Source organism: Monodelphis domestica, chromosome 2 (genome assembly GCF_027887165.1).
Source record: "Monodelphis domestica isolate mMonDom1 chromosome 2, mMonDom1.pri, whole genome shotgun sequence".
Classification (NCBI taxonomy): Eukaryota; Metazoa; Chordata; class Mammalia; order Didelphimorphia; family Didelphidae; genus Monodelphis; species Monodelphis domestica.
This window is the reverse complement of record NC_077228.1, coordinates 176,145,286-176,166,215: the sequence shown is the minus strand read 5'-3', so window position 1 is coordinate 176,166,215 and position 20,930 is coordinate 176,145,286. Positions and strand designations below refer to the sequence as shown.

The 20,930-nt window shown below is 35.3% G+C and overlaps 1 protein-coding gene across 13 annotated transcripts in view; it reads left to right on the top strand.

Moving 5' to 3' along the window:
* Positions 1-20,483, top strand: part of GGNBP2 (gametogenetin binding protein 2) — a 29,922-nt gene extending 9,439 nt beyond the window's left edge. For 4 of the 13 annotated variants that reach the window (XM_007481878.3, XM_056816451.1, XM_056816450.1 and 1 more), the window contains 13 exons: positions 2,254-2,334; positions 3,807-4,060; positions 4,871-4,969; positions 6,891-7,016; positions 7,113-7,226; positions 13,285-13,494; positions 14,666-14,840; positions 15,924-16,118; positions 16,616-16,763; positions 16,937-17,062; positions 17,158-17,306; positions 17,684-17,932; positions 19,827-20,483. In XM_007481878.3, the coding sequence (XP_007481940.1) occupies positions 2,254-2,334; positions 3,807-4,060; positions 4,871-4,969; positions 6,891-7,016; positions 7,113-7,226; positions 13,285-13,494; positions 14,666-14,840; positions 15,924-16,118; positions 16,616-16,763; positions 16,937-17,062; positions 17,158-17,306; positions 17,684-17,932; positions 19,827-20,030 (2,130 nt within the window). In that variant the 3' untranslated portion in view covers positions 20,031-20,483. The remainder of the gene's footprint in view (positions 1-2,253; positions 2,335-3,806; positions 4,061-4,870; positions 4,970-6,890; positions 7,017-7,112; positions 7,227-13,284; positions 13,495-14,665; positions 14,841-15,923; positions 16,119-16,615; positions 16,764-16,936; positions 17,063-17,157; positions 17,307-17,683; positions 17,933-19,826) is intronic. The other 9 variants (XM_056816449.1, XM_056816453.1, XM_056816452.1 and 6 more) reach the window with 5 other exon arrangements.
* Positions 20,484-20,930: the final 447 nt, after the last annotated feature.

Genomic DNA, 20,930 nt, shown 5'->3' with positions numbered 1-20,930 from the left:
ATTGGATTTAAATCATAGGTTAGTATAATGCCCAATTACAACATAACATGGTAATATTTCTCATTTAAGCAGTTGAGGGATACAGATTGCAAGTACTTTGCTTAAGTAGTTAGGTATGAGATGGCATGTTGCTTCTGTTGAATTTTATAGCTCCAAAGATTTGTCTTAATGCCTAATTAATTGCTAATTTAAATTATGTTTATGTATAAAATCAAACCTTAATGCCTCTAGTATATAAAATCTTGGGCTTTTCTTATCAGTTAAGATCATTTGATAACCAGATTATTATTTAATGGCTCAATTGGAATAGAACTTGAGCTTGAGTTCAGCCCATGATAAAAGAAACAGGAGTATTATAATTGAAAATTCCTGGTTAAAGTAAGGTTTTGGGATTAACTGCCTTTTCCCTCATCAAACCATTTAAAGTTGCATTATCCAAATTAAGATAAATAACCTGAATGCACCTTTATTCTGCTACTTTAATACCCTAGTAAAAAGTGTGGACAGGCTGCTGGGGAGAACTAGAAACAAACAAAAAAAGGTTAATCATTAAACTGGATAATCAACCCCTGTGTGATTTAGATTTTACCATATGAGACTAATATATATAAGGAGGTGTATGTAGCACTGGTCTTTCAAAAGTGTTGAGCAGATTAGGAAGGGATGTGGTAATACATATAGTGGACATGATTTTTAAAAATTGCTATTTAATTATTTTGCTTGTAAATTCAGTGTCTTTATGTGTAGATCTTCTATTAGGTAGGTATAATATCTAACTTTATCACTCTTATAGAAACAGTGATTACTTTAATGCTATCTTAGAAAGCTGAAGAATAATACTATATATAAATAGAGCAATTGATACCTTACCTAACTGAATCCTTCTCAAATGAATTCCTTCACTAGAAATTAAAAAGAAATCAAATTAAGGTAGTACAGCAACTTGCTTTTGTGGTCAATGACAAAAGTTAGTTGGATTTATTCTTGGAAGCTACCCAGGTGAAAGAAAACAGGTCTAACAGATTGTAGTGAATTTTTGTCCCCTCCCCCCATTTCCCCTTCAATAACTAGAGCTCTTACTTTCTTCTTCACATTCGTACCACTCACTTATAATTACTTGTAATTGTTAGTAGACATTCAGTGGATTATCTCACATGGCATTTGCATTTTAGACCAAGTAATTAATTGTGTAATGGATGTGCCTTTTTAATTAAATTACTATTTCTTAAATGAAAGGAGTATTAGTCAGGGAAAAATGGAAAAATTAGAAGGGTTAGGAGTCCCTCAGAAATAATGTAGGAATAGAGAAGTATGCCTGGTTTAGTGGAAAGAATATTGAATTGGTAATCAGCCTGGATTTAAATCCTTGCTCTGTTGCTTACTAGCAATGTGTCCTTGGCTGAGGCATTTTAACTTCGTTTGAAAAGCTTCTGGATTTTTATCCATAAAACAAGAGTTAAACAGTGACTTAAGAGATTCCTTCCAACTCTAGAGCTTTGATACCCCAGAAAGCTTTTTATTCTGGGTACTATCAGGGGTCACTTGACTTTCACTTTGGCAGGTTCTCCCCAGAATTTGCTCTTTTTTCCCCTGCCTCTTGCACAAGTTATATGGCAGACTTCCCTAATAGAAATCATTGTTACGGTTCTTCCTTCTACTCTTCTACTTTCTACTCCAGGACTCCTGGTTTCATACTTAATGAATGAATATTTAATGGTGACCTTTTCATACCATAACTCTTATGTAAAGTCCTGGCCTGCATCTTTTTGCTTGCTCTTTTTTAAACCTGTTTGCAAGGAAGTTTTTGATGGATATGTGTTGTCGAGAGTTATCTATGTTAATATGACTATCTTATTCTTTCACAAAATTAAGTGCTTGTTTTGTTCCCAATGTTTGGAAAAGACAGCTCAGATAAAACTTGATATCCTCTCTGTTTAAGAAGTTCTAGGAATCTCTGATTTTTGACACTATGGATATTGTTTCTACTGATCTAGATTGTAATTTCTTTAAGGCCTTCTAGAATTTACATTTTTGTTAATATGGCCGGAGAGGACCCAAAGTTACTACCACGACTTTATTGAGGCATCCAAGTAGGACATGGCTGAGGAAACATCCTCTTGTTGGTATTCCATTCATGCAAATCTACTTTAAATATATTGGCATTCAGCACATGAATGAATAAAAATTGCTTTGTATGTTTTAGGATAGGGAAAGAATTTTGGTTTGAATATTTTTTTTATTTTTTATTTTAAGATGGTGATGGAATTTCCTGATAATGTGCTAAATCTTGATGGGCATCAGAATAACGGTGCACAACTAAAGCAGTTCATTCAGGTAAAGTCTCAAATATTATTGCATTAGATATTTACTAACTGTAATTGTTTAATTTGTTAAATCAATTGATTTGATATAACTGGGTAAGTTGCATCAATTTTGTAGTTTTTAATTTATCACCAGTCTTTGATTGAAAGTGAATGGTCATAGGTGACCATTATGCATAGGAAATTGTATTTAAGACTTGAGATTTCTAAATATAATTTGTTGTCTTTGTGTTTGTCTTTTGGGGGAGGGAACAGACAAAATATATGGTGAGTTTTTTGGTACTAATATGAAAGGCTAAAGAAATTTTTAGTTTTCTGGTCATTTCACTTTGAATAGAAAATAGATGTAGAAATAGAAAAGAGAATGACATTGTGTTTTGAATTGATCTAACAAAAATTGTTATCTTGTATTACAAGTCTTAATTCACAAATTTCCAAAAATTGTGAATGAAAATTTGAATGCAAGTATGAATTGAGAGTTTCTTAATAATTGGTTGTCTTACTTTTAATCTCTATTTCTTTTCATAACTTTTTTTGGGGCCTTTTTAAACTGAGAACATATTAGTAATATAGATAACAATTTGCAAGAACAAACACTTCACTACAGGGAACACGTAATAATACAGTTTCTATATTGCTCTATAGCAATAGTCTCCAAGCTTTTTTGCTTTCCTACCCATTAGTAATTTTTTTTTTCTGATGGGTTTGTTGAAAGGATGAAGGGAGTATCTAGTTTGCTAGTGCAGACTGCAGACTGTTGCTGTGGTGAAGGTTATATGCCCCAAGGGACCAATACTTGGCCTAAAAGGGGAAAGTTTAGGACAATGTACACTTTCATCAGGGAATGAGAGTCTTGTAGGAGAGTAATGATTTAATGATACACATGTTGTTTTAAAGATGAAGCCCCATGGTTGGCTATTTCAGAAGGATAGGATGTGATTTCATCTTCCCACCCTACAGCTGATTTTTCACAAACTCTGGGGTCATGCCTCTTTTTGGAGTCCACTAATTTATATATAGTATCAATGTTTATTCCCTTCTTTTCCACTTTAGCATCATCTATTGGAGAAATATTAAAATATACTAAACTTGTAATCCACTTGAATTTTTATTTTAAAACTTCAGTTAATTGGGGCAGCTAGGTGACTCAGTGAATTGAGAGCAGGTCTACAGAAAGGAGGTCCTGAGTTCAAATTTGGCTTTAGATACTTCCAAGCTATGTGACCCTGGGAAAGTCACTTAACCCCCATTGCCTAGCCTTTACCATTCTTCTGCTTGGAACCAATATACAGTATTAATTCTAAGATGGAAAACAAGGATTTTTTAAAATTTCAAATCCTTTTTTTTTCTTGAACAGGGATATGTTATTTTGAAAATGTGCTATTAGAGGTATCAACACATATGTATTTCATTCAGCAGTGTTACCTCTATTAGTTACATTTTTGAAGGGTTTCTTTTCATTTTTGCTTTCCCTTTTGCTCTCAGCGACATAGCATGCTTAAGCAGCAAGATCTGAATATTGCCATGATGGTGACATCGCGTGAAGTCTTGAGTGCACTTTCTCAGCTTGTCCCATGTGTTGGTTGTCGTCGCAGTGTGGAGCGCCTCTTTTCCCAGCTTGTAGAGTCGGGAAATCCTGCCCTTGAGCCTCTTACTGTAGGGCCCAAGGGAGTCCTTTCTGTTACTCGAAGCTGTATGACTGATGCAAAGAAGCTTTATACGTTATTTTATGTGCATGGGTAAGTCAAACAAAGAAAAATATGTTTAAATTGTGATTTTTGACAATTTTGGAGAATGGATAAAATATTTCAGATTTGCATAAAAAGCTTGTCCTTGTCTCCCAGTGTGGCATGTATATGGATGCTGATGGTGAAATGATAGAATAGTCAAAAGAATGCTTAGCACAGTAGACATGACAGATCTTTAGATTTGACAGGTGACTATATAAGGTAATGCTTTTTAATGTTAAGGAAAAAATCTATATACATAGTTATGGTGGTATATATGTATTTTGGTATAGTGCAGGAAAGCCTAGCTCTTTTTTTAAAAATATTTTGAGAATTGCATTTCAGTATAAATCTTCTTTGTAATCCTATTTCTATTTTATTTTATGTACTTAAAACATTTGCCCATAAGTGATACTAGACTGACAAAGGAGTTCTGACACAAAAAAAATGTTAAGAATGTGTGTGTACAATAGTGGATAGGGAGCCAGCCTTGGAGCCTGGTCTTCTCTTGATACCTACTGGCTTTATGACCCTGGGCAAGTCACTTAACCTCTCTGGGTTTCTCATCTGTAAAACCGGGATAATTATATTATCTATAGGATTGTTATGAGAACTAAATGACATAATTATATGTAAATATGCTAGCTATTATCATCATGAGGGCAAAGATGATTAAGATGATTACACTCTTCAGAAAAGAAATTTGCATTAATAAAAACTCATATAATAGTTTAACCTTATATTCTGTGATTTATAGATCCTATATGCAATTGTATAGTCTTTAATATCTGAGTAAACCTTAATACATTTCTTTTTATATAGGTCCAAACTAAATGACATGATAGATGCAATTCCAAAAAGTAAGAAGAACAAGAGATGTCAGTTGCACTCCTTAGATACACACAAACCAAAACCCTTGGGGTAAGTTTGGTTGAACAAAAGATGCTATTTATCATTGTTAAAATTATAAGTATTAGTTCAATGCAATGGTTAGTGACCAAGAAAAACACAAATTTCTTCATAGTTGATTATATTTTCCAAAAATGTCAATCTGAACATGATACTTATAAGACTTTTTGCCTTGATATTTTGAACACACTTGATCATAAAGTATATTTTTGCATTAGAACTTAAAGTTTTGGGGGAGGGAATTGATCCATAGTTTAATTATGTTATTAATTTTATTTTAACTAGTAAGAATAAGAATGTTTCTCTGACCATTTTTGGATCATGGCAATAGCTTTAAGTATAAATGTATAAATGTTTGTTTCCTTTAATTGTTCTAATGACCCAACTTTTATATGTACACCATTCTTCCAAGTCAATAAGCAGTACATAATACTTAATAATCAAGAAGGCTTCTCCTTCTTGATAATCAGATCACCACAGAGTCGTTTTCAAGAAGTTAGTTCTAGAGACATAGGCCTAATCTTCTACTTATTCCCTAGAACCCCCTTCCATGATCTCTCAAATCCTAGGCTACAGTCATACAGGAACCAGGATATAGTTATTGGAAAGTGGCTCCTGTTTATCTAAGATGGAATATAAATTAAAGTCAAATTTTTTCTTACATCTTTGAAAAAATCAAGTTATGTCAAGAAAGAAGTATAATTCGTATCAAGTGTTCTTGTTAGAGAGGTCAACATTCTATAAAATAAACTGGATTAGAATTAATAATCAGCTTCAATTCATTCTTGATTTAACCTTGAATGCATTCTTTTATTATATTGTAAGAAAGAACCAAATAACTTCCTAGCTGTGTGACCCTGGGCAAGTCACTTAATTCCAATTACCTAGCCCTTACCATTCTTCTGCCTTGGAATCAATTGATTCCAAGACAGAAGGTATGGATTTTTTTTTTTAATGAAATAAATGCACCACTCACTTTATATATGCCTGTTGGTTGGTTTTTTTTTACCCTCTGAGGAAAACTATATATACTTTCTGGTGAGTTTTTCTGCTTAGATAAATAGCTTCTGCATTAGTGGCCTGATAAAATTGTTTTGCAATCCAGTGTATTGTTTGAGTTTAGAAGTCAGGCCTTCAGGGTATTCTAGTTGTATTTAAAAAACATGTACCAAACCTATTTGATACCTAAACAGATGGACCTAAATATGTTTTAAATCCATGTAAATCTATTATTACATAACTTAAGGCAGATCATAAATAAAATCTAGATGGTGTGTTTGAAGATAAAGAACTTATAACCTGTCACAGTCTCGTGATATTCCTTTGACTTATAGCTACTTTTAAGTTTCTTCCTAGGTAGATATAACTATTGGACTAATTTTTAAACTGATTTTAAAAAAACTGATATGAGACTTTTTAGTTAACATTTTGATATATAATCATTTAAGTGGAAAAATGTAATGTTTAAAATAATGATGTTTCAAGCCCTTTAGGCTTGATGATAATTCTTACTAACTACCTACTGCTTATCTTAGTATTAACTGTAACTTTTTCATACTTAATCACAATTTTTTTGTAGAAAGATATAATCTTAATTCTATTTTAGATTATCAGTATCATTTAATTCTTGAAATGCATTAGTTTACTATTTTAAAGCACTGAAGTAAGGTCAAATTCCATTACAAAAAAACTCTTATAACTTAGACTCATAAGAACCCTTAGCTAGTGACCTCCTTATTCTAAGCAATTATTGTTACATTATTATAATACTACTAATAAATTTGAAGAGTATCTTAGAGTTCTCTGTAATAGGGTTTGACCTATATCTTTTAGTTCAAAACAGATTTAGCTTAATTTTTATACCTTCTTATAGCTAAAGATTTGTGAGGCTTTGATTTTATATTTGTCTTTTAATACTACTACTGTACTACAGTGAAGGGAGCAGTAACAGTGTCAGTTCAGAGAAGCTAAGTACAGATAAGAAAAGTAGTGAAGACCACAGGAAGGACAGCAAGTGTAGGATCATTTTCCATTATGGACCTTTCCAGGGAACAGCCAGGTAAAACAAAGAAATCCTTCACCCTGTTTTTGATTGTGCTATTGTCCATATTTAGTCATCATTTATATTAGTATTCATTTTTCTTTCTTTATACAGAGGTTGTTGGATGGATGTGTGGGAACTAATGTCCCAGGAATGCAGGGATGAAGTAGTTTTAATTGATTCTAGTTGTCTTTTAGAAACATTAGAAACCTATCTGCGAAAACACAGGTAAGTCTCAAGATAAAGTGTAGTAATGTTATTAAACGACTAGTGTCCCTAGCCCTCATTTGTTTTCATGAAACATTTTCCAGCACAATTTTCAAAATGACTAGATATAAATAAACAATCCTTCATATATAATAACAGTATGGCATAGTGGCTAATGGGCTAGCCTCATAGCCAGGAAGACCTGGGATGTAAGTTCTGCTTCTGAAACATACTGGCTATGTGGCCATGGGCAAGTCATTTAACCTCAGTGCTCCAGGCACTGAGTGCCCTCTTGAGATCATAAGTTACAAAGCCAGCTGCAATCATTCATAAGTAGGCAGCATTCTCCAGGTGTTGCAGATAGCAGAAGGCCAGACGTAGTGGTATACCACCCTCCCCAAATGTAGTGTGGGACCCTTTTCCCCATTCTTTTCCCACCATCCCTTCCCTAGCCACACTGGGGGAGCTTTATCACTCAGTGATGCTTATTAAGCTCTATACTATGTTCCAAGCATTGTGTTAGGCACTGAGGATACAAAGATAAAAATGAAACACTCCTTGCCCTCAAGGAGCTTTCCCTCTATCAGAGGAGACCACATGTACATAAGTATATACAAAACAAATACAAGGTAATTTTTGAGGGGAGGCACTAACAGCTGGGGAAATTTTATTAGGAAGAGTTTTATGTAGTAGGTAACATCTAAGCTGAATCTTGAAGGAAGCAAGGAATTCTAGGAAGTTGGAGGTGTGGAGTAGGAAGTGAATTCCTGGTGTGATCAGCCTCTGTAGAGGCATAGAGTTGGGAGGAAAAAATATGTGAGGAACAAAAATATCAGTTTGACTGGACCAAAATGCATGACCAAAGCAATGTCTGCTCTTAGAAAAGTAGGTTGGATCCAGATTGTGAAGGGCATGAAACACAGTATTTTGGTCTTAGAGGGGTTTATTAAATTGCATAATATGTCAGACCTCTGCTTTGGGATTATCAATTTGGCATTAGGGTGGAGGATAGAACAAAGAGGGGAGAGCTTTGCTGCAAGGAGAAGAATTGGGGTTTCATGGCTTAGGTAAGAGGTTAGAATCTGAAATAGGTATGAGTAGAAATAAGGGGACAGAAGTGAGAGATGTAGAAGTAGAAAGACAAGACAGCAACTGATTAGATATGTGGGAGGAGAGTGAAGTTGATGACTAAGGAAAGATGGTGGTACCTTTAAAATAGGAAGTTTTAGATGAGGGGTAGGTTTTGAGGAAAAGATGAATTCTTTTTTTGACATGTTGAGTTTGAAATGCCTAATTTGGTGATATAGGACTGGAGCACAGGAAGGAACTAGGGCTAGAAACATAGTCATCTTGAATAGAAATAATAAATATACCCATGGAAGCTGACACATCACTGAAAGTATATGTAGAGAGAAAGGATGTTCCAGTTAAGGACACTGAGAAGAAGTCAGAAAGGAGATAAATCTTAACGAATAAGTAGTAGCATGAATACTCAGAGAAAATGGTGTGCATCTAGGAGAAGGGTGGTCAGTAATGTCAAATGTGGCTTAGAAGCTAAGAATGATGATTTTGAAAAAACTAGGGTTTGACAATTCTTGGAGAGATCAGTTTCAGTAGAGTGATGAACTCCATAGCCAGACTACAACAGGTTGAGAAAAGAAGTTGAATTAATATGGCTTTGAAAGGGAAGAGAGATGAAGGCCAGTCACTTGAAGGGAGTGGTAGGATCCAGTGAGTTGTTGTGTCCCCCCCTTTCCCCCAAATTTAGGGTAGATCTGGTATGTTTATAGACAGTAGGAAAGAGTCAGGAGAGAGAGTGTGAGATTAAAACATTTTAGCTGGAAGGGGCATGGTTGTGGGGTAATTTGTTGGAGGAGATGGGGAGGTGATGGGGTTGTTTGTAGAAGGGCTGGCCTTGAGAATAGCCTTGTCCCCCAAACCACCAGACCTGCTTTCCGCCCAGCCCCTACAGCCACCATTGAGGGGAGAAATCATTGTGGAGAAGGGGCCCACCTTCCTCATCACTACCACCAACTGCTGACCAACTGCCACCAACAGGCAGATAGGCACAGGAGTGCCCTGGGAGTGGCAGCACCCCCAGACCACCGGTCCTGCTTCCATTCCAGCCCTCACAGCCATCATCCAGGGAGGCAGCTCCTATGGAGAAGGGGCCAGTCATCCTCCACCAGCTGCCAATCAACTGCTACACAGGGCAGGCAAGCCAGCCTAGCTGAAGCAGCAAGGCACCCTGAGGGAGAGACAGGAGGCAGCATGTGCCAGGCAAGTCAAATCACCTTGACCACCATCTCCCCTCAGACCCTGATGGAGACAGCCCAGGACCCTGAACCCAAGAATCTTTGGAATAGCAATGTTTCCAAAACAATCCACAGCCATCATCTTGGGAAGCAACCCTTGTGGAGATGCAGCTTGGCAACTGCTCCTGCAGATGCTACAGCCACATCTTTTGAAGACCCCAAAAAAGAAAGTTCTTGTCACCAGAGTCCTTGGCACTGTCAAATGGTTCATCATCAGAAACTGATAAGATATTATGACTGGAAATGACATTAAAGAAGAGACTTTAACATCTGCTTTGCTGATGCACCCTAAGGAACATGAAACCTTTCCATCTGATGTGAAACTTAAACTTTCCATATGTATTTGTTTCCCTTATTTTAGAATGTGAGCTCCATGAGAGCAAGGACTGTCTTACTTTTCTATTTGTATCCCCAGCAATTAGCACAGTGGTTTGCACATGGTAAGCACTTAAAAAATGCTTTATTCATGTATTCCTTGTGGAAAAGAAACCAGACCCCCTTGACAGTAAAGATTTCTTTTATCTTTAAATAATTCTAAAGAATGAAATTTTATAGAAATATGAAACCTCTTCCTCCCCTCTTGCCCCATAGCTCAACCAAAACATTTATTAAGTGCTTACTATGGGGCAAGACCCTATACATACAAACTATTAACTAGCTATTATATGGTATTTCTCACCTTCATGCCTCTGGAATAGATTTTCTAGACCTTTCTCATTAATAGTAAAACATGATTTTAGAGTTACTTGAATTTAGAAATTTTTATTCACCTTATTTTTAAAAATCTAGTTGTATTAAATATGTAGTCATATCTGCTTTGAGTGATTCCTAGAAACAATTTGTAAACTTTCTAGGAAAACTTAGAGAAGACAATTAGGAGTGACTGGTATTACAGAAAGCTGCCTTTTACTCCTAAATATGTTCTGAGAAGAAAAAAGCTAATTTTGGAGCTGACCCTCTAAAATTTCAAGTTAAACATTTACTATAGCTCAGTTCTATAACTCTTTCAGTTATAGTACTTGGTTGTAGCATATAATATCTTTGTAGCTTGCTCTACTCGGCAAAACACATTTATCTTCAGTGTACTTGTGATTTTTGAAGGGGGTAATTAGTATAGACAGGAAATAAATAAGTTCCCCTTCACTCACAAAGCTCTACCTTTATATCTACCAATGTCTCTTAGACAAAGGTAATTTATATTTCAGTGAGTTTTGCCATGTCCTACTTGGTTAAATACTTATTTTTTCTGAGCTCATGATCTGGAGTACTGTATACCTGTAGTTAATATCAACATTGTTTTTCTTATGGCATCATTTATATATTAGGGATGCATATACTCAGTTTTAATAGAGAGAAAAGGACAGCTCCAGTCAAGAATTCTTACTTTGTAAGCAATATTTTGGGCAGGAATTATAATTGAAGAAGATTATATTAACTGACTCTAAGAATTTTGTGTTTCTTATTTTAATGGTTCTCCTGCCTTACTTGCCAATAAGAGAAACAACTTGTAAACCCTGCCTTCTGCATGTAATATTGCTAAAGAGCTGTCATAAAAGAAATCATTGCTTGTTTTCTAAAATGCCTTGAATTTTAACATCTGTTTCAAATGTAAACTTAAGTATTTGTCATAACTAACTTTCTGAATTATTATATACTAAGGAGGGGAAATAGCTCAGGCAAATCAGAACTTTATTTTATCATTATATTTAGCATCTGTCCTCTGCCCAACCTTTACCAAAGTTACTAAAATGAAGCAAAGATAGGGAAGAGGACAAGCATTATTATAAATAGGCTATAGGATGCAAAATTCCTTCCTGGTAGAAGAGACTTTTCCCAATATATAAGCCCAGTAGTGAGTGTTTGAGTAACTGCTGCCTATCAAATTCTTGATTTTGAAACATCTCAAATCCTTACTTTTTACTTGGTGTTTCTAAACATTGTTGAGATATGGTTTGAATTTTAAAGGTGTCATTTGTCAGCCTCATTGTAGAAAATTATAACATGTTTTATGAACATCCAGATAGTTCTCCTTTTTTTAGCATCATCTACTTTTATGTGAGCTTTCCTGAACACATAGTAGTAAATATTTCACTGTACTACAGATTGTCCCAAAAGTCTTTTTGCAATCCTAAGCTTTAATACCTTAAAATAGACTTTTGGGACACTCTATATTAGTGGATTAAGTGCTGTCATAACACATCTTTAGATAATGTATAAAAATTGTAAAACTGCCTTTGTTAAGTGATTTAGCAAACTCTAAGAATCACTCTATTACTCATTTGCAGAGTGCTATTTGATTCTATGCTTACAGTTATGCTAGTTAAACACATACCTTAATTCTTTGTATAGCAAAAATTTAAAAAAAAAACAAACAAAAATTAAGTTGTACTTCTAATTCTATGGTATTTAGCTGTCTTACATAGCTTTCTGAAAAAAATAAAAAATACTTCACTGTCATTGCTTTTTTTTAATGCTTTTTTTTAAAAAGGCTGATGAACTAGGAGTGACAGTGTTAGTTTGCAAGTGTCGGTCTCTTTACCATGTCTACTGAAATGCTTGAATTTGAAAAAGAATACTTTGAATCAAATGAATGAATGAAAAAGCATTTATTAAGCACTTAGTGTGTGCTAAGAACTGTGTTTTTGTTAAGTGTTGGGGATACAAATAAAAAAGCAAAGACAGTCCCTGCCCTCAGAGCTTATATTTTAAAGGGGGAAATAACACATAGGAAAGGTATGCTCAGGGAAGGACAATTTAGTTCCTGATAGTTAAAGGGATAGTGAATGGGTCTTAGGGGAGTAGAATGAAACCCCCCTCCAGCACCAGAAGTGGAGTTGGGGGCTGGGGTGGAGAAAAGGGGATGCTTACCCCTTGTTGGTAAAGGAGGCTGTGGAAGAGAGGGGACCTAAGTAGAGGGAGTAGTGAACATGACAGCTTTTTCTTTCAATTACATACATATACATGTACATACACATATATGCACACACATACATACACTTGCACACTTTAGATTGGCAGTCCTTGGGCAGATGCTAGTAATCCACATCATGACAAGATCTTCAGCTTAAAGAATATTAAGACATAAGGAACCTAATCTTTTTTTTCTTATTTAATAATAATAATACTAGCATTTCTATAGCGCTTTAAGGTTTGCAAAGCGCTTTACATATGTTTAATCCTCACAGCCACCCTGTGAGGTAGGTGCTATTATATTATCCCCATTTTACAGATGAGGAAACTGAGGCTGAGAGAGGTTAAGTGACTTGCCCAGGACCACACAGCTAGTAAGGGAGGCAGGATTTGAACTCAGGTCTTCCTGACCCCCAAGCCCAATACTTAATAAACTTGTTTGTGTAAAATGGAATTTAAAGACTATGGAAAACTTTAAGCTGTTTGATACATTTAAATGTATATTTTAATGAAAACTAAAATTCATCTGTTGATTCAGCATATTCCTAGAGGCTTGCTTAATGATGTAGACTGAGAAGAATGTCTTCATCATTATGCTATTAAATGAGACAGAGTGACATAGTAAGACCCTGAATTGGGCAGAATTCAGGAGACCTGGGTTCTAGTCCCTACTCTTATCACCAGCTCTGTTTCTTTGGGCAAGTTGCCTTTTCTTGGCCTTAGTTTTCTCATTTGTAAAATAAGGGAATTGGACTAAATGATCTCTTAAGATCCCTTCCAGTACTAACATTCTTTTGAGTCTACATCATAGCCAATTCTTATTTTGACTGCTTGCCTTTTTAAATTTTTACTAGGTTTTGTACTGACTGCAAAAATAAAGTACTTCGAGCATACAATATTCTTATTGGTGAGCTTGATTGCAGCAAAGAGAAGGGTTATTGTGCTGCACTATATGAAGGCTTGCGGTGCTGTCCACATGAACGACACATACATGTATGCTGTGAAACAGATTTCATTGCACATCTGTTGGGTCGAGCTGAGCCAGAGTTCGCAGGAGGGTATGAGTATGTAATTTGCTAGAATGGGCTATCTAGCGCTTTGCTTCTTTATTTTATTACCGAAAGTTTGTTTCTAAGCCTTGTAAATAAATCTCTTCTGCACCTTTGCCTCATTACATATGCTTAGATATAAAGCCTATGTTTTGAAGTCAGCCTTCATAATACATGTTTCTCTTGGTTCTGTCTGTTGATACAGAAATATATACATTTCTTTATTCTATGACTAAAAAATAGGAAGAAAATGGTTTGTGACTATTGGTTCAGTTCCATGCTCCAAGTTGGATCAAAAGGAGATGGACATTTTTTTTGTTATATGAATGTCATTTTTTCAGTTGAAATGATCTAAAAGTGACTTTTCCATTCATGTGGAATTGTAAAGCTTTAGTTTGGGTAATTGCTGTGAATGGGCCTCCAATAGTTTTATGGAAAAACCACTTTTGCTAATGTTGCTCAAGATTATGGGCTTGGCAGCAGGGTGTCAGCACTTTGGATAGAATTGCTCTGTTTTTAAGGTAAGCAATTCATGAACTGTGCATGCTACTTTAAATTTAAGAAAGGAAAACAAAACCAAACTAAATGTAATCTTTGGCTAGGTATCATGAAAACAAAATTAGAAAAAAATAAAAGTTGGTCACTTGTTTTAATTGAGCACATTCTTAATCCCTTCATCGTTTTTTTGCATGTGGGTGAACTAGTTTCTCATTTTAGGATCACTTCTCTTCTATAAGAGATATAGCTGAATAATATAGACCTTATCATCCCTATCTTCCTGCTTCCTTAATGTTCTTTGAAAAGCTCTGGGTTTTTTGTCACTAGTAAAAAAAAAAACAAAAACACTGAATGAGTTGTATTTAACTGGGTAATTCCAAAGTTCTAATTACTACATAGCAAGCATTGTGTTGCTATAATCTTTCAAGTGCCAGTTCCTGAATTACCATCCTTTTTAGCTATTGTAAGATTTAAGTCTCACATGTGTGTTTCTGTGTCTTTGATATCACAGACATGCATGTATGTTTACATAAACATAGATATACACATCTGTGTATATTTATAGATACCTAGCTTTCTTACTACATATTAGTGTTCGGGTTGTATTAAAATATGAATTTGATTACACAAAAAGCATTAATGTGCTTGATTTGTTGGAAAGTCACTGCCTGATTTTAATGCTTTATAGGCGGAGGGAAAGGCATGCTAAGACAATAGACATAGCCCAAGAAGAAGTTTTGACCTGCCTGGGTATTCATCTTTATGAAAGACTGCATCGAATCTGGCAAAAACTACGGGCTGAAGAGCAGACATGGCAGATGCTTTTCTATCTTGGTGTTGATGCTTTACGCAAGAGTTTTGAGGTAAGGAAGGGGAGATGTTTCAGTACCTGAGAGTGCTTGATCAAAATAGTGGACTGAATCTAAAACTGGGCAACCAACTAATTCTCCTCTCTTAACATTTGTGGCCAACAGTCTTTTTGGATAGGGAGATATAATTTTTCTTTCTTTCCTGATCTACCTACCACTTTTTTATCCTTGGCTTCCTAGCCTAAAAAATAGACTAATGATTACTCAAGAGGATGTTATAAGAAAACTTATAAGAGATTGCAAAGCCCTTGGAAATACATAGCTGTTTAAGAACATATGTAATAAAACCTTAAGTACATTTTATTCATTTTAAGATGCTTCTCTTTTTCTTTTATTGTTTTATCACTTGGCTTTCTCTGTTCATAGTTCCTTTTGGTTTGGGTTTTTTTTTTTCTTATTACACTCAAAAGTCTCCTACCACATCCTCCCCTTCTACCTTTTAAATAATTTACCTTTTAAAAACTTCTTTTTAGCCTTATTTTAATATCATTCAGGTTAGCCTCTCAGAATACAGCTACTGGTTTGAAAATGTGCAGACACCAATTTGACTGACTTTTGTCTCAATATTATTAGATGGAAAGTCACTCCAAATGCCTTTGGTCAGAAATTTTCAATTATATTCTGAGAGAAATAAATTTATTAAATATCCCATTGTGATAAGCTTTTTAGGTTATAGAGTGTGTTCCATTTTGTAAAAGTTTCGGTCTTCTCACTTGTTCCTTGTCTTATTCTTTTCCCTTTTATAAATCTTGAGAAATTAGAGCTTTTAAGAGAATTTGGCTATCCTTATAATCCAGAATCTAGGATTGAGATAGAGTTCTATTTAAATATTTTGGTGTCTTGAAACAATGAAATGTTAAAATATGGTTGGCTTGAAGTAATGGTGTGTGTGTAGGGAGGGTTAGGTAGTGTACTGTCATGTTACATTATATTTATAAATTTCTAAAAAATTCTCCGAAATACAAAATCTTCCATGGAAGCTAGTTTTCAAAATGCATCATTAGTTTGCGTCTGATAATATCTCACTGTGAAATTAAAGTGAAAAATTATCCAGTGGTATAATCTTTCTCTAAATAGATGGCTGTGGAAAAAGTACAGGGTATAAGCCGATTAGAACAACTCTGTGAAGAGTTCTCAGAAGAAGAAAGAGTACGAGAACTCAAGCAAGAAAAGAAGCGCCAAAAAAGGAAGAATAGGCGGAAAAATAAGTGTGTGTGTGACATTCCTGCCCCCTTGCAAACAGCAGATGAAAAGGAAATAAGCCAAGAAAAGGTAATTTTGACTCATGAGAAGTGAATCAAAAATTCCCACTTCTTGTAAGACTAAGTGTGTTTTTTGAGTATTCATGGTTAAAGTGTATTTGATTGTACTTTTCTTTGCGATTTGAATTTTGTATCATTTACTACCAAAATCAGTAGATTAGGATTAGGACAAGAAATGTAATGTCTTTTTTGTTTCTCAAACTTGAATTCTCTAACTTTAAAGATAATATCAGGTAGTAGTATTTGTCAGTCCACCCTGCAGAAATCAAAGTAAAAACTCCTGTGTTTGACTTACTTGAAATAATTAGGTCTTGAATCTGTCAAGTTCTAAAATATACCTTTTTGTAAGTATTTACTCACAATTGTACATTTGGGGGCTTGTATTAGTTGAATGTTCTAGAATATTATTAGGCTGTCCCCCCCCCCTTGTTATCTTTTATCTGTGTTACAAATGCTAAGAAATCATTTAAGTGACTTTTATAATCATTTGTGCCTTGATCCTTTAAGGAGACAGGCTTTGTGGAAAACAGTTGCAAAGCCTGTGGCAATGCAGAAGAAGGTAACAGCTGCGTAGAAGTAATTGTTACCAATGAAAATACTTCGTGTACCTGTCCGAGTAGTGGCAATCTATTGGGGTCTCCTAAAATAAAAAAAGGTGAGCTTTTAAAGCATGTATTCTTTTAAGTTTGTCCTAATTTATCTTTAGATGAAAGAAAATAAAATTATAGATCTGTAAGTTACAGATTTCGAGGACTGTTTTTCTTAATTGTGAGAAAATTATATTAACTACAGGTACAAATTATACTGTAACCTCTGATTTATTCTCAGGTTTATCTCCACACTGTAATGGTAGTGATTGTGGATACTCCTCTAGCATGGAAGGGAGTGAGACAGGTTCTCGGGAGGGCTCAGATGTAGCCTGCACTGAAGGCATATGTAACCATGATGAACATGGTAGGTCCAGAATGAGCTTCCTGTTTATTTTGATTACAGTAGCCAGTAGTTGGTTTTCTTAAAGAGCACAATTGAGAGAGTACTCCCTCTTTCAGGTGATGATTCCTGTGTTCATCACTGTGATGACAAAGAGGAGGACGGCGATAGCTGTGTGGAATGTTGGGCTAATTCTGAAGAGAATAACACAAAGGGAAAAAACAAAAAGAAGAAAAAGAAAAGCAAAATGTTGAAGTGTGATGAACACGTAGGTGTCATAATTTGTCTATAGCAAGATTCTCATTTTGCATTTTAAAATTTTATACAATTAACAGCATCTAAAAGTGATAAAACTTGGAATCATAAAGCAAAAAACCCCTAAGTTATCAGTGGGTTTATTTTGTGAGTTTCTGGGGTATTTAAGGAGCTGCTGTGACTTGTATTTTCTTTGTGCTGTTCTATCACATTGGTCTTCTTTGTCCCTTTTATCGTTCAACCTAAGGGTTAGATTCCATTTCAAAGTACTGATCTCATTCATTTTTTTTCACAATCTCTTCCTGCTTAAGTACCTTTTCCACAGATTTGTTAAGGAGTTTTCTGTCTTGAATTGTAATTAATTTGCCTAATTATTTGGTGTGGTTTTAGATCCAAAAGCTTGGAAGCTGTATTACAGATCCGAGTAATCGAGAGACCTCAGGAAATACCGTGCACACAGTGTTTCACCGTGACAAGACCAAAGATTCGCATGCTGAAAACTGCTGCAGCTCCGAAAAGGGTGGGCAGCCACTGCCTTGGTTTGAACATAGGAAAAACATACCACAATTTGCAGAACCTGCAGAAACGTCACTCGGTCCTGACTCTGGAAAAGGTGCCAAGAGCTTAGTTGAACTCCTTGTAAGTATCCTGATATATGGCCAACAAACTTGGGGGATAACTAATGCTTAGGAAGAAAAATAAAGTAAGACAATCTACTTTAGGATTTGTTTTTTGTTTTTTTAATTCTTACCTTCTTAGTATCAATTTATAAAATCTTTAGTGGATACTAGTTTTCAAAATGCATTATTAGTGATATGATAACATCTTAAGACCCTCAAATTAGTATAAATTCTAAAGACAGAAGAATGGCAAGTGCTAGGCAACAGGGGTTGAGTGACTTTTCCAACATTACAAATCTAGGTGGTGTCTGAGACCAGATTTGAACCTAATCCTCCTGACTCCAAGCCTGGTATTCTTTCCACTGTGCTATATACCTCAGCTTCCTTTTGGGGTTACTTTTTTTCTTTTTAAATGACTCCAGTTCAATTTTACTTCAGAGGGGGCACAGGCTGCTGTACAGCACCCCTGCTTCATTTCTCAAAGTTCAGTGTCTTAAGTGAGGAGTTGGATTGTCCTCCTGGAGGCAGGGTAGAAGAATGGTTGGAATGTAAGAATGAACTCTCTTTGTTATTATATATCCCTACATCAAGCTCTGGCAAAAAGTTAGATTTACAATGTACTTCTGTTCATTGCAAATGCTGTACAGTATCATTATTCTTGAAACTTGATTATATCTGACTGTCTTTTTCTCTGTATGTCATTTTTATGAGAGCCTTTCTTCTAGATAAGTGAAGAATATGCTGCTTAGGCTAAGTAGAATGTAACAGTCCCCTGCTGTCTCTGTTTTATGCCGTGTAGGAATATGGCAAAGCCGGGACTATAGGCAAATTGTACTTGACCTCAGATAACCTGGCTCATACAAGTTGAGGATTGGGATATTACTAACTGTGATTAGGGCCCTTTTGTGTTGTGCTGAGGACTCAGATCTTATAACGGAGTTCTTACTGGATTTATAATATTGTGCTTTCCCTGGGTATAATGAAGGCTGAATTTTATTTTTTAAGAAACTGCACACAAATATTTATTCTCTTAGAGGTTTGTTGTTTTAATTTAGTTGTTTCAGTCATGTCTGATTCTTCATGACCCCACTTGGGGTTTTCCTGGCAAAGATACTGGAGTGGTTTACCATTTCCTTCTCCTGCTCATTTAACATGAAGAAATTGAGGCAAACAGGGTGTGGTGACTTACCCAGGGTTGTATAGCTAGTAAGCATCTGAGAGAGATTTTAACTGGGGAGAATGGCTTCCCAACTCCAGGCCCAGTACTCTATCCACTGTGCTACCTAGTTGCCCTTATCAGAGGTTATTCATTTGATTATTTAGTAGTTGACAAATATTTGGAATCTTCTTTGGTTAGTTGATATTTTCAGGTAAAGAAATAAGGGATTGGAGCCAAAGTGTCAGGCCTAGAATTTCAAACCACTTGTTAGACTTATTCTTACTATTCTTGAACTATACTTGTGATTCCTTTAGTATAGGAAGCTCTTAGAGAGATGAAACTCCCTCTGCCAGTGATGGTCAGCATCTGCTTTGCCACTTATCTTAGAGAATTGCCTGGGGCACTGAGAGGGTGTGACTTGTCCAGGGATACATAGCTTGTTATTTGTGTGTGACTGCAACCTAGGACTTCTGACTTTCAGCCCTACCTTCTGGTCCCTACTCCAGATTGCCACTGTTGTTGTTGTTAGTATTATTATTCATCATCATCTTATTTTGCTTATTTTGATAGCCATCAATTTTTTAACAGATTATTTAAAAGGGTTTACATTTGAAACTCTTGCCTGTTAACTGAATTGAAACTTTAAAAAAGCCTGCCTTTTTTTTTCATTTTCCCTCTCAATTAGCATATCCTATACTGTCTTTCCCATTCTTTGTTTTACAAGTTCTAGTTTAACAGCTACTTTCCTTTACAGGATGAGTCTGAATGCACTTCAGATGAGGAAATCTTTATCTCACAAGATGAAATACAGTCATTTATGGCAAACAACCAGTCTTTCTACAGCAATAGAGAACAGTACCGACAACATCTGAAGGAGAAATTTAATAAATACTGCCGCTTAAATGATCACAAGAGGCCCATTTGTAGTGGCTGGTTGACAACGGCCGGAGCAAACTAAAATAAATAAAATAGCTCTGTCTTTCATTGAAACACTCAAGATGACTACTGCGCCTTCTCTTTCAAAAACTCTTAATTTAGTGACTTATGGCAGAATTTTATCTTAAATCAACGTGATTCTTTTCTCTTTTTTTGTTTTCGGGGACGCTGGTGGAGGTAACTTCATTAATTTGTTCTTTCTTCAGGCTTGTATGTTTAGTTGAGTAGCTGTGCAAGCCTGCCTTATAATTTAAGCCATCTCTTTTCATTAAATGTTTCTCTTACTGTGAGACTTTAAAAAGCAACTTAGTGGCAAAAAGTAATGTTGTACTTATAATTCTGTACAGAAATGATGAGCTGAATATAAGGTTTTACAAAGTAGACATCCACTTGCAAAAATGTTTGGATGTAATATGTTAAAGCGCAATGTGCAAAATTTAAAAATAAAGAATATTTATTAATACGCATAGTACAATCTGGTGTACATGTTTCTACTTAATGCAATAATAGTATTTCCATGTTTAGTTTGCCAATCACCTGACTTGGTAATTCTATTTTGATGGGGGAGATGGTGAGGAAAATCTCGATGAACATTCATAGAAAAGTGACTCCCAGATTTCAGCAGAAGAATAAATCCTTCCCTTGATCACTTGTTCTAATGTACCTAGTTAATTTGCAAAAAATAGTTTTGATACTTTTTTTTAATCCACTAGAATGTCTTTAAATATACTAGTACCCTAATTTTCCTGGATACTTCACTTGGTCTTACTAATAGTGCCCTAATACTGCTTGAATTCATAGGTTCATATTGATCCATAAGAATGAAAACAAAACTTGGCAGACTTTCAACTAAGGATTGCTTAATAGGGCAATTACTCGCTGTATAAAGCTTAGGATCAGGAGTTGTACTGAGTAGTTAAAC